Below are 12,515 nucleotides of genomic sequence, written 5' to 3'. Positions count from 1 at the left end.
GTGGCCAGAGTGTGCTTTGCCATCTGGGTGCCCATCATCCCCCAACCCTCAGCCTGGGGCCCCTCCAATATCGCTGAAAGAGGGGAGGGAGAGGCGAGTGGAGACAGAGAGCAAGTTGGGGAAGAGGGAGACGGGGAGCAAGGAGGGGAAGAGGGAGAGGGGGGATCTGGGGCTCACACTCACCGTATTGATACAGGGAAGCTCCTTGTTCAGCAGCCAGGGCAGGGACAGTTTGCCCTCTCCACGGTAGCAGGACTGGATTCGGCGTCGAATGTGGGCGTTGATGTCCCTGAGAGTAAAGAGGCAGAGCAGCGTCTGGCGGGGCGGGCTGGCACGGTTCTTCTGCCCCTGGGAGAAGATAGTAAAGAGCACGTCCTCGTCCTCCGACAAGCCCAGCGTCTGCGCCAGCCGGGGACCGGGCTTGGCCAGGTGGGCGCTCTGGACCAGGCGGAACTCCACGCCGTCTCTGGAGCAGCCGATGGGGAATTCCACATAGGAGTAGAACTCGGAATCACCGGCACACATGCGCACGATCTTGGATGTGAAAAATTTCTCGCCAGCCGCATCTAAGAGCGTCTGCTGGGTATCGAGCTGCAGTGTCAGGAAGTAGACAAACGACTCGCTCCCAAAGCCGTACACGTAGTAAATGTCGAAGGCCGGGTACAGCGACAGGGTGTCTGATGGGATTTTGATCTGTGAGGAGACAAACTCGTCCTGGTACACCTGAGGAAGGAAAGGGAAAGAAAGGAAAGGAGGGAAATGAGAAGGGGAAGAAAGGCGAAGTCAGCTCTGGCCCTAAGCCAACAAGCGAGGCTGGGGAGGGGGGCCCTCCATTACACCCACCTGAAATGGCTCTAGAAATCGCTCCCCCCCCCAGCTTGAGCCAAGGCAAGTTCCAACTTGTTGCAAGAATCGTTCCCAGTTCTCCTCCCTTATTTAACAACAGTTGCTATTGCTAGAATGAATCTACATAGTCTTGAGAGCTGGAAGGACCCTTAGACGCCATCAAGTCCAACCCTCTGATTTTACAGATGAAGACAGTGAGACCCAGGGAGTTTCAGTAAGTTGCCCAGTGTGGCGGAAGTGCTTCATGGCAGAACTGGAACGAGAACCTAGATTCACACACTACTTGCCTTTTGGAAAAGTTTGGGGCTGTGGAGGGGATAAAATCCTAGAGGGAAACTGCCAAGAGACGCCCCAGCCGCGACACGTGCCCACGCATGTGGCGGGATGTGGACAGACAGACCCAACGGCTTGGTTGGGTGGCCAAGAATCTGCACACAAGGCCGATATATTCGTTGTCCTTTCTCAGCCTAGAACGCCGCACGGACCCCGTTCTGTGTCCGTGCAGTCGGTCTGTTACTGAGCCTTTAGGAATTGCTTAGTGTTCCAGGTAGTGGGCCAAGTGCCGGGGACAGAAATGCCAAGCGAGGGTGATAGGCCCTGGCCTCGGGGATGAGTGTGATCCTAGAGGGCAGGAACCGTTTCCATTCTCATTTAAGTCACCGGCATGAGTGCTGAGCAGTGGACAAAGTTGGCGGCCTTCTGTCAGGCTGCCCTAGGAGACCCCCAGGTGGACCCCAAGTGAGTGTCGGACGCCTGGCCACAAGGCTGGCGCCCAAAGTCCAACCATTCCCAAACACCTTCCCCAGATCCACCAGCTGAGGACTCTTGGGCAAAAAGGAAATGAGCCGAGTCTTGACTTACATTGGCGGAAAGGGAGAGGAGGAAAGGGTGCCCAAAGAGGGGCTGTTGCTGTTGAGTCAAAAGCTGACTCTTTGGGACCCTGTGGCCGAAATGTTCAGGGGTTTTCTTGACAAAGATCCTGGAGTGCTTTGTCATTTCCTCCTCCAGTTTTATACAGGCAGGGGTTAAGTGACATACAGCTAGTGTCTGAGGTCAAATGTGAATTCTGGCCTTTCTGACTCCAGGTCCAGTGTTCTGGTCTCTTGGTCACCTTTGGGGGGGGGGGCACTAGATCCTATACAGGGCTTTGGGCTGAATTCAGGTTTGCCGCAAGGTCCCTTGCCCAATCCGGTCTATGATCCATAAATGTGGGTCATATATTCATGTGTCACTGCTGAGATCCCAGCATCCCCCCAGGAAGTGGAGGAGAGAGCTGGGGAAGTGGTGGTCACTCTGAACCCCCTTATGTGAGCACTGTGGCCCAGCAGACCCCACTTGGTCCTAGCTCCTCGGCCCCAGAATCCATCCTTTGGAGCCAGGGACAGCTTGGCCAAAAGGCTTGAGTTGGCTTAGGACCCACCCCGCTCTCTGCCAGAAGACCTGGGGCCTCCCAGCCTCCTGAAGAAAAAGCTGCTGGCTTTCTTTCCCCCCAGCCATCTCCCAGAAGGGAGCGTGACAGAGTTATTAACTTTCAGCTTCTTTTGTGACCTTCGAAGGCTGCAGTCATTTGATCACCGATACTTCTCAATCCATCCCCGATGAGAGCACTGGTGGCTCTCTTCAGGTAGGGTAGCTTTGAGCACCTCCTCCCCCCCCCTCCCCGCAGCAGGAAGCTGCTCCCCAGACCACCCTCCCACGCCCACCGGGCCACCCACCAAGCTGAACATGTCGGCGCTGTCCTCGTCGCGGATGAGCTTGCGAGAGCTGAGGGTGGGGAAGTACTCGGACTTGCCGTCGATGGCTGTGCCGATGAACAGCTTGCTGGGCTCCGATCCCTGCTCCACGATGACCCCAGCCATGGTGTCTGGCTCCTGGGCCCCTGACAGATAGTGCTCCTTGCGATGATGTGGCTCGCCCAGTTTAAAAAGGTCATCGAGGCGAAGGAACTGGCAGATGCCCTGCCAGATGCTGCCACAGGCTACCAGGCGCCGACTGGCGTAGTCAATGAGCAGCAGTTTGTTGATGTTATCAGTGGGTACCAAATGGTGGGTGCAGACCCGCATGCTCGGAGGGGGATAGCAGCGGGCATTGTCTTCGATGGGCCCGGTAATGTGGGCCCGCAGCTCGGTGAGGTTGGGGGACAACTTGAACACCCGGTTCACGGCCCCCACAAATACTTCCCCCGTCCCCCGGTGCACGGCCAGGTGGGTCAAGGTGGTGTCGGCTGCAGAGAAGGTATGGAAGGGGCCCACGGTTGGTAGTACCTCGCGGGGAAGGGGCAGGAGCAGCAGCAGCAGCAGCAGCAGCAGTGGTGGCGGGAAGGGGGCCAATGCCTTTGCATACGGCACTGTGGGGTCCCCCAGAGCCATGGCCGGTCCTGGGCAAGTGGCTGAGTCCTAGGGGAAGATTGGGGGAAGAGGGAACGAGGTCGGGGGGTGTTACGGAGATGTACCTTGGCCATCTGACCAGGCGGACTGGGTGCAGGGGAAATGATGGGAAGGGCCTGTTCTCGAGTTGTCCTTCTGCCAGGAGCCCTCCCTACCGGTCACACACCTGATCCGACGAGGACGGAACAGTGAGGATCTGGCCTGAATGCCCCCTGCCCAGCCTTCTCGGCAGCTGGGAGCCCCTTCCTCCCAAATGTCAGACTCAAGAGGGAGGGAGAGAACAAAGAGCACCGTGATCGGGGAGGGAGAAGGTGGCTGGTCACTGAGTGGTGCCCAGAAAGCACCCTCGGCCTCCTAGAGACCAGTTCACTAGTGTCAGGCCCTGGGGGAGACGGGCCACACCCAAGGGGTCCCAGATAACCCTGGCCCAAACGGGCAAGAGCTCAGAGGCTGAATCCCCAGAGCCCCCCCCATCTGCCTCTGGAGCCCCAACACCCCATGGAGTCACAGGTGTGTTGTCATGTGGGGCTGGCGTCCTTGCCGGCAAAAGCTTGGCTTTTCCCCTTTCTGGGACCTGGGATGTGTGGTGCTGGGCGGAGAGTGGGGAGGATGGATAACCTCGAGGCTGCTGCTGTCCTTTCTTCTGTGCTAAAGCTGGCCAGCTCCTGGGGGAGGGGGGCTGGCTTGGAGCAGAGCGCGGGCCCCCACGGCCCCTCCCAACCAAGCTCCCGCAGGGTGGAGCTAAGATGGAGCTGGATGGCTCCGATCCTGAAGTCCCCGGGCCAGACCGCGCGGAGCTGCCATCCCCCCATCCCCCGAGTCTGAATCCCCACCACCTGCAGCACTCCACACACGGACACAAAGCGGAGTGTGGCCTGGGAGGGGAGAGGGCTTGCCTTCAGCCACAACACAGCAGGTCAGAGATCTCTCCCTCTGTCTCTCTCTGACACACACACTCACACATACACAGACACTCGCTCACACGGCATCACCAAGATACACAAATGCAGCGCTAGCCAGACACACACAACAGCCATGAACACTCAAACACTCTGATCAACAGCCTGGATGGAGCCCAGCACAATGCACATGGGCAGCAGGACAGGACCTGAAGGCTTGGACTCCTCCAACCTGCCTCCATGTCGGAGGCAGGGAAAGGTCTGACCCTGGCCCACCAAGGGAAACCTTGGGGCATCAATCAGTCCACCCCAGCTGTGGGGCTCAGGAGAGAGGCAGGGGCATATGGTACCCCCCTTCTATGCCAATCCCCCCCCACTCACTCTCAGCCCCCTGACTCTAAAATTCAAGGATCCCACCAATCACCCCTACTGCTGTGAATGGGCCCCCCTCTTGCCCCAGGTGGGCACCCTTGCCACGTTAGTGAGCCTGGATGCTGACAATGGGCAGGGACAGCAGCGCTGGAAGATACTGTCCATTGTATCATTACATTTGGGGACGGGAAATGTAGCCCATGAGGTGAGACTGGCTGGAGGTGTCCCAGAGCTTGAGAAAGGGCTGCTTTGGGCCCGGGGGTGGGCACCCCATCTCCGGTAGCCCCACAATGAATGGTGTCCACTCCTAGGCCACACCCACTCCATGGGCCCAGAGATGGAGGAAAACAGCTCGGGGAACGCTGGCGCCGGCCCGAGAACCATGTCACTGGTTTTGCCCGTGCCTGCTGTGGTGGAGGTGGCAAAGCCCGAGAGGCCAACATGGGTGGAGGGGGTGGGGGGATGGGGAGGGGGAGGGAGAAGGGAAAGCAACGCTACCATCTGAAAGGGGAAAGCAAAAGCTCTCCAGCCAAGCTCCAAGGAGGCCCAGAAAGACTCAAAAGGGGGGAAAAAGAGGAAGGAAAAACCCCAGTTTCCAAGATAAACAGAAAGCAGACCAGGTCTGGGGGACACAGGAGAAACCTGTGAAATTGCAGCCACGATTAAAGTGTGGCTCTGGTTATTCTTTGCTGGGTCAGCTCCTGGGACCGGAATGTGGCCCAGAGCCTTCCCCATGTACCTAAGCCCAGAAAGGAGGCACATGGTCCAAGCAGGGAGGTGTGCAACCTGGGAATGGGGGCAGAGCATGGGAGGGCTCTGCTTAAGAACCAGGGGTCTTCCATCTGACTGGGCCCCTCACCCCCTCACCACCAGGAAGAGGGAGGCCAGTTATTGAGCCCCAGAACCCCCAGCCTTTCTCTGCTGGGACTCCCATTTTCTAAGCCGCCCTCTAGACCCAGAACTCGGCCATCTGAACACCTTCCTTCATCCACAGCCCCAGAAACTCAGCCCCAAGTTGTCTCCAGCTCCTCCCTCTGCATGCAGCCAGTTCCCCGTTCCCACACAAAGAGCCCCAGTCTGCAAATGCCCAAACCTCTTAGTTCTTCAACCCAAGCACTTTGGGCCTACTTTGGGGTCTCTCTGCCCTGCCCCGGAGTAGCACAGAGTTAGCGCGGCGCACCCCCCAATTACCCAAGTGATTGTCACATCGATCCCAAAGCACCAGCAACCTCCCCCTCGCCCCCCAGCTGGAAAGTCGAGGATTCAAGGGGAGGGAGGGTCTCTTGCCCGACCCCGACCCCGAGCCCTCCAGGAAAATTTCACCAAGTGTGTGTGTGGGGGGGGTGGGGGGGGACGGGGAGGAAAGGCAAGCTGGGGCCGCACCCACCTCCAGCTTCCCCAGTACGGGCAGACAGGTGACTGGGGACGGCGCGAGGAACAGGGATGGGGAAGGGAGGCCCCCAGGGGGCAGGGGGATTCCCGATGGGGGGAGGGGGTCACCTACCTGGAGCTGGACGCAAGGAACGGCGGGGCAGCACCCCGGAAGTTTACACCGGGGCCCCCCCAAACACTGACGCCCACAGTGGTCGGCGGGAGGGGGCCGCCAGCACGAGCCAGGCCCCGGATGGGGGGGGGGGACACACTGGCTGGCCGCCGGGGGCGGGGGGCGGGGCCAGGGGCCGGGGGCGGGGTGTGCGCACCCGCGCCTCGGAACCCCGCGGCGGCGGCGCCCCGGCTCGGGCTCCCTGTCGTCGCTCAGCCGCCCAGTGGCTGCGGGCAGGCCGGGGCAGCCCCTAGAAGGCGAGTCCGTGGCTGCCGGGGTGCCGCCGCCGCCGCCGCCGCCGCCCACACACTGCGCCCGCCGAGCCGGCCCGGGCCTTTTAAACTCGGACTGTACCATCCGGCCTGGGAGGGGGCGGAGCTCGAAAAGCCGGCCCGCGAGGAGGGGTCGAGTCGCAGCACCCCGCCCTCAAAGCCCGAGCACCTCAGTTCGGACCCTAGATCCTCGTCGGTCGCTCCTGGGGAGGGTCATCCCTGGACTCCCTTCCACGAGGAAGCAGAAAGATCTCAGCTGAAACCCCCCTCTAGGCTAACAGTGGTAACGTCTCTATTGGTGAATGCTCTCTCTCAAACTCTGTCTCTCTCCCCTCTCTTTTCTCCCCCCTCTTCCTCCATCTCTCCCTCCTCTCTCCCCCCCCCTCCCTCTCTTTCCCTCCCTCTTTCTTCCCCCCTCTCCCTCTCTCCCTCCCCCTCCCCTCCTCTCCCTTTCTCCCCCTCCCCCCCTCGTTCTCCCTCTTTCTCTCTTTCCCTCTCCCCCTTCTCTCTCTGTCTCTGTTTCTCTCTGTCTCTCTCTTCCTCCCTCTCTCCCCCTCCCCCCTAACCCCACCTTCCACATGGAGCCATGTGCACTCCATGGCAGGGAGGGAGGGAGGGAGCCAGGGAAGCCGGGAGGGAAGCAGGGAGGCTACTACTTGGCTTTGCCTCCCACACCAAATGGGTTGTGTGACCATGCTACAGGATTGGGCATGTGTTAGGCACAGACAATTCTAAGTACCCAGGACCAAGAGAGGCTGGGAGAACCTGCCTGCCCCCTGTTGCTCAGGATGCTGTGGGAATCAGTCTCCACCTGAAGGGCCACCTCCTTTCCTCCGATCCCCTATAATCAACTGATATTGATTTTTGCACCTCTCCTCAAATTTTGGGAAACCTTCTACCCCATCATATCCACCCTTAAACTCAGCACATCCCAAACGGGTCTGTAATTTCCCCTCCTTTAGGTTTCATGAACCCCTCCCACCCTTTTCCGCCCAGTCCTCCCCCATCTTATCCTTCCCCTATCCGCTTTCCAAGGGGTTTCAAAACCGGGTTCTTAGGAAAACTTTTGGGGCCCCCCAGGGGTGAGGGGAACACCGAGCCGGGGTACGGGGGTTTCCCCTTTTGGGTCCCCTTTGTTTAAGAAAGGCGAAAAAAAAAAAAAAGGAAAAAAAAGGAAAAAAAAATGGGGTTTTTTAAAGCCCCCAAGGACCCTTTAGTTTTAGAAGAAAAGGGGCCCTGGAAAGGGGAAAGGGAAAAGGGGGAGAAAAGAAAAGGGGAGAAAGGGAAAAAACGAGGAAGGGAGCCCGGGGTGAAAGGAAAAATGGGCGGGGGGGGGGGAAAAGGGGGGGGGGGGAGAAGGGAAAGGGGAAAAGGAAAAGGAGGAGGAAAAGGAAAAGAGAAGAAAGAAAGGGAAAGAGAAAAAAAAGAAGAAAATGGGAGAAACAAAAAAGGGAAAAGGGAAATTTGGGGGGAGGGGAGGGGGGGAAAAAAAAAAGGGAAAAGGAAAAAGGGGGGGGGGGGGAAATAAAGAGAAAAAGGGAAAGGGGGAAAGGAAGGAAAAGGGAGGGGAAGGGAAGGGAAAAAGGGGGTCAGGAGGGTTAAAGGGGTGATGGGACTGGGAATTTAAACAAGACCGCGGAAGGAGGGGGGAGGGGATCCAACTTTCCCAAAAGAACCCTGTGGGGAACCCCGGGGGGAAGGGAAGTTGGGGAGGCCCTAGGAGGACATAGAACCAGGTGCTCCCCTTCTGATGGGAAGGATTGGGGAGAGTGGTTTGGGGCAGGGGGCCTTCACTTTTGGGCCATGGGGAGTGTGGACCATCCCAGGATGGTGGCAGAAAATGCTTGAGGACAAGGACAGTTGCTGCAGTCTGGACAGCACCTCATCTAACACAGGTCTGGTAGAGGTGGGGGCCCAACATCCAATTCCACTCTAGTGCTCAGTCTCTCCCTTTTATTCTTGCTCTGGGAAAGGAGAAAGGGTGGGAGGGGATGTGGAGGGGCAGAGGGGACAGGGATGGGAGGGGGGACGTGGGGACACGGGGGGGGACAGAGGGGACTGAAGAGAATAACTGTTTTGATGAAGGTCTCCTGATGACTCCCTGGGTGTAAGTTCATCAGGCCATTTGCTTCATTGGGGAGGATTTTGGAACTCAAAGCTTAAAAAAGGACCAAGATAAAGATTGGGAAAATGGGATGGAAACAACAATGCTGGACGGTCAGTTGGTCCAGCCAATCATCCTGCAGGCAGAAGACCCGAACCGGGGGCTTGGCCAGCCCAACAGTCAGGGTCCCAAGGGCCTCCCCAGACTCTCAGCCTTGGCTGGCACCCGGGAGGGCCGAGGTCAGCAGAGACAGACGTGAGGCCTCACACAAGTTCGAGAATCAGCTCCCCAAGCACAAGCCGGGGAGGCCTGATGGGACACCAGCAGTGGGGCCAAAGGGAGGGCCAGCTTGTGCAAGTCGGCACCCCCAAGAGCACAGGGGTCCGGGGCTGCTTTTGGCCCAGCCATGGAGGCTTTCTTGACAGTTTCTGAAGGCAGGGTAATGATAGGAGCCTTAAATAGATTCATATAAATATGGGACAGAGCCCAGGGGGGTGGGGGGAGCTGTGGCTGGGAGTAGGGCGAGGTTGTACCAAAGGGACGAGCCTGCTCCTGCCGGGCTCTGAGGGGCAGGACCAGGAACAGCCACCAACAGGAAATACGTGGGGCAGGCTGAGGCTGAGGGTGTGTGGCAGCTGTGGCTCAGCTTTCGGTCATGGCTGAGCACGTGCCCTATTGGGGGGTTCTTGGCACAGATACTGGAGCAGGTTGCTATTTCCTTCCCCATCTCATCTTACAGATGAAGAAACCAAGGCGGACAGGGTGAAGTGACAAGTCCCGGGTCACACAGCTAGTAGCTGAGGTCAAATTGGAACTCGGGGGGAAAATGTGTGTCGCTGACCCTAGGTCCAGCACTCTAACCACTGCACCCCCCAGCTGCCTCTGGGATGGGAATGCTTCCCAATACTTATTAAGGGGTGTATGTGAGTGCAATGGGCAGCCTCCATGGGGGTGGATTCGAGGCAGATTGTGACAGTACGGTGAGGGATTCCTCAGATAAGCAGCCTTCTAAATCCCATTCCTCTGACCTGGGCAGTGATACGGCTCTGGGACAGGGGGAAGCAGGAGTCTTTCAAACCGAGGGGCAGCGGGCTCGGTCACAAATGCCCCGCTCTCTTTGCTCAGACTGCCCTCCTTGCCCCTGCCCACGCCCTCCCATGGATCTGAAACCAGAGACGTTCATACATTCTGCTGGCACTGCTGTGAACCGGAGACACTTGGGAGGCTACCACATCTGCCCCCCCCCACCTGTATACTTGCCCCAGCCCTACCCTCACCCACCCAATCACAGGCCCCTCATGGTCCCCCATGTCCCCCCCCCAGCCGGCCACAGGTTCCCACCCATACTCGTCCCCACCCCAGCCACATTGCCCCCGGATCCCCCACCCCACAAAGCCACAGCCCCATCATGTGCCCCATGTCCACAGAGCCGGCCACAGGCCCCTCTTGCACGTCTGCAGTTAGCCACGGGCCTCCGCCTCTCCTCCTCCCCTCTCCTTGTACACAAGCCCAGGGCTGGAAAATGGTGCCCGCTCCATCAGTTCCTGAGGGCACATTCAAACAGCAGGGCCCACATTTGGCCACGAGAGGCCCCAGGGGTCAGGACTCAGGTTAGGAAGCTGGGGCCCAGACAGAACGACCTGACTGGCGGCTCCCTTTGTCCGATGTTCGGGACTTCTGGGATTTCATGATTCTGCAGACATGAAGCCCCTCCCCAGTGTGATCCCTCGGTGGTTCTCCCCACCAATGCCCCCCCCCCTTGCAGCAAGTGCCGGGCCAGGCTTGAGTCCCTCCAGGAGCCGGGAACAACGATACTCCCGAATGCCAGTGTGGCCCCCAGGCATTTGCTGGACAGACGCCTCTGTGGGTCCCTGAGCACTTTGTGGGGGGGAATCTGCCGTACAAGGAGACCCAAAGGAAAGCAGCTGGCCCCCAAGTGCCCTGGTGGGGGCTTCCCATCGAGGTACCCGCACCCTCCCTCCAGAGTTCAACCCCCTAAAGTGGCCCTCCCTCTTCCTCCCTCCCAGATGCTAACACCTCAACAGATGGGGAGAGGAGCCAGGCCCGGGTTCTGGAAACCAGCCCCCTCCCCTCCCTTCCATATAAGGGAGCTCAGCTCAAGATGGAGCTCACTCAATTAGCAGCCACCCAGTACCAGGCCTGGTTTCCATGGTGACAGAGATGAACTACACAGCCCCGGGCTTAGCCGAGCCCACCAGGCCCCGGGCCCAACCCCCAGCCCCGGAGCCGCCAGAGTGCCCATCCCTGGACGCCAGGGCTGAGCCGAAGCTGGGAGTCTGATGCGGGGGCGCCCCCCAGGGAGCAGACAACAGCTAAGGAGGAGGAGCCGGAGCTCCCTCCGGGAGCGAGGCGGGGCTGTCTGGGGAGGGAGTGGCGCTGGGCCCGGGGCCATGTCAGCGGGGTCAGGGGGGCCACAAGGGGGGGCCGTTCTCCTCCCCGGTGCAGACGGTCCTCTCCAGGGCGGCTGCTTCCCTTCTTTGGGGGGGGAGGGGTGTTCTGCGGGCAGCCCCAGCAAAGCTGAAGCAGTCGTTACTTGTACCTGCGATCCCCAGAAGCCCTCGGTCCCGGAGTAGGAAACTTCCTCTTGGCTAAGGCCTGGCTCCTCCGCAACCCTCCCCTAGCACCTGGGAGTGGCAGGGGCTTCCAGAGCTCAGTTTCCCTTTCTGAAAACTGAGGGGGCTGGGCTCCAAGGACCCTTTCACTGGGGGCACGCTTAGAATTCAGTGAGTCAGTGTGAACAGGAGCACGCAAGCACACACACACACTCACACTCAAGACACACACACACACTCACACTCAAGACACACACACACACACACTCTCTCCCAGACAGACCCCCCCCTCCCCCAAACCTCCAAGTGGATCCACAATCCTTAACCTTTTTTCCAACCGCACAACACCCTCTGTGGTCAGCTCTCCCACCCCCATTTACTGGAGGGAATTTCTGCCCCCCCACCCCCCCTCAGAGACCTAACCGCAGCTCTTCTGAGGTGTGTCTGGGATAGAAGGAGAGCGCCAAGAGAGGAAGATTAATCACCGCCCTTGGCCAGATTGGGGGAGGAGGCAAGAGCCCTGTCCCGGGTCACCCATCAGGAGGGGGAGGGGAAGGCCCGAAGCTAAGCTTCCTTCTACCACAATCCTCTGGGGGTTCGGAGTTGAGTGAGGAAGGGAGGAGGAACGGCAGAGCTCCTCCTCCCCCGGCCCTCTCCCCCTGACTTGGCTGTAGCCCTGGGCACCGTCCGGCTCCCTCTCCCGCATCCTGTCTCTCCTCTCCGGGAGTTGGGGACCCCTCTCCCGGTCTGCCAGAGGTCTGGTGCTCTTTCCCGGTCTCCCCTTTGGCTCGCGCCCACCAATCATGGGCTTCCTTTTCCCTGTAGCCCCTTTCTCCGGGCAGCCCCGCAGACCTCGCGGAGTCGGGCACGTCTCCGCCACCTGCTTCCCAAACGTGTGCCTCCGGCCCTAACCAAGGCCCGGAGCCCAGCATTCGGCCACTTCCCCGTGCCAGGCGCGGGCACCAGCCCCGCCCGGGGCATCCTCCCCTCAGCATCAGCCCGGTTCTTCACTCCCTCATCCTCCCAAAAGCCTGGTGGCCGGCCTCGGCGTCCCGTGTCCCGGCCCCCCTCTCCTCAGCCCTCCCCAACCCGGGCCCCGGCTGCCGGCTCCCCGCACATCCGGCCTCAAATCGGCCTCCAAAGTGATCTGCCTAAAAGTGACGCTGCCCTGGCTTAATAATCCCAGCGGTTCCCTGTCACCCGAGGGCCGGATCCTCTGGCTTTGTTTGGCAAATAGACTGGAGGGTGGGACACTTCCTTCTCTGGGGACTTAAAGCCCAGGTTGGATGACTTGCTCAGGGTCATGAAGCTGGTGGTACCGGGGATTGAATTTCAGTTCAGTCTTCCTAGCTCCAGGCCCAGTGAACTAGCCACTGAGCCCCCTAGTTGCCAGTCACCCAGGGGATCTAGCGGCAAATGTTCCGCTTGGCCTTCGAAGCCCTTCATAAGCTAACGTTGCCCCAGCCTCTCTGGTTTTCTTCCACCTTCTCTCCCCACTTCTTCCCCTCTTACTCCTCTG

The 12,515-nt window shown here is 59.6% G+C and overlaps 1 protein-coding gene across 1 annotated transcript in view; it reads right to left on the bottom strand.

Moving 5' to 3' along the window:
• Window positions 1-6,419, bottom strand: part of PLXNA3 (plexin A3) — a 28,129-nt gene extending 21,710 nt beyond the window's left edge. The window contains exons 1-3 of the mRNA XM_031945197.1: window positions 6,009-6,419; window positions 2,562-3,242; window positions 184-723 (exon numbers count right to left, since the gene is read on the bottom strand). Of these exons, the coding sequence (XP_031801057.1) occupies window positions 184-723; window positions 2,562-3,242; window positions 6,009-6,404 (1,617 nt within the window). The 5' untranslated portion in view covers window positions 6,405-6,419. The remainder of the gene's footprint in view (window positions 1-183; window positions 724-2,561; window positions 3,243-6,008) is intronic.
• Window positions 6,420-12,515: the final 6,096 nt, after the last annotated feature.

This window comes from Sarcophilus harrisii, chromosome X (assembly GCF_902635505.1).
Source record: "Sarcophilus harrisii chromosome X, mSarHar1.11, whole genome shotgun sequence".
Classification (NCBI taxonomy): domain Eukaryota; kingdom Metazoa; phylum Chordata; class Mammalia; order Dasyuromorphia; family Dasyuridae; genus Sarcophilus; species Sarcophilus harrisii.
The sequence above is the reverse complement of the archived record's forward strand: the minus strand, read 5'-3'. Positions and strand labels throughout refer to the sequence as shown.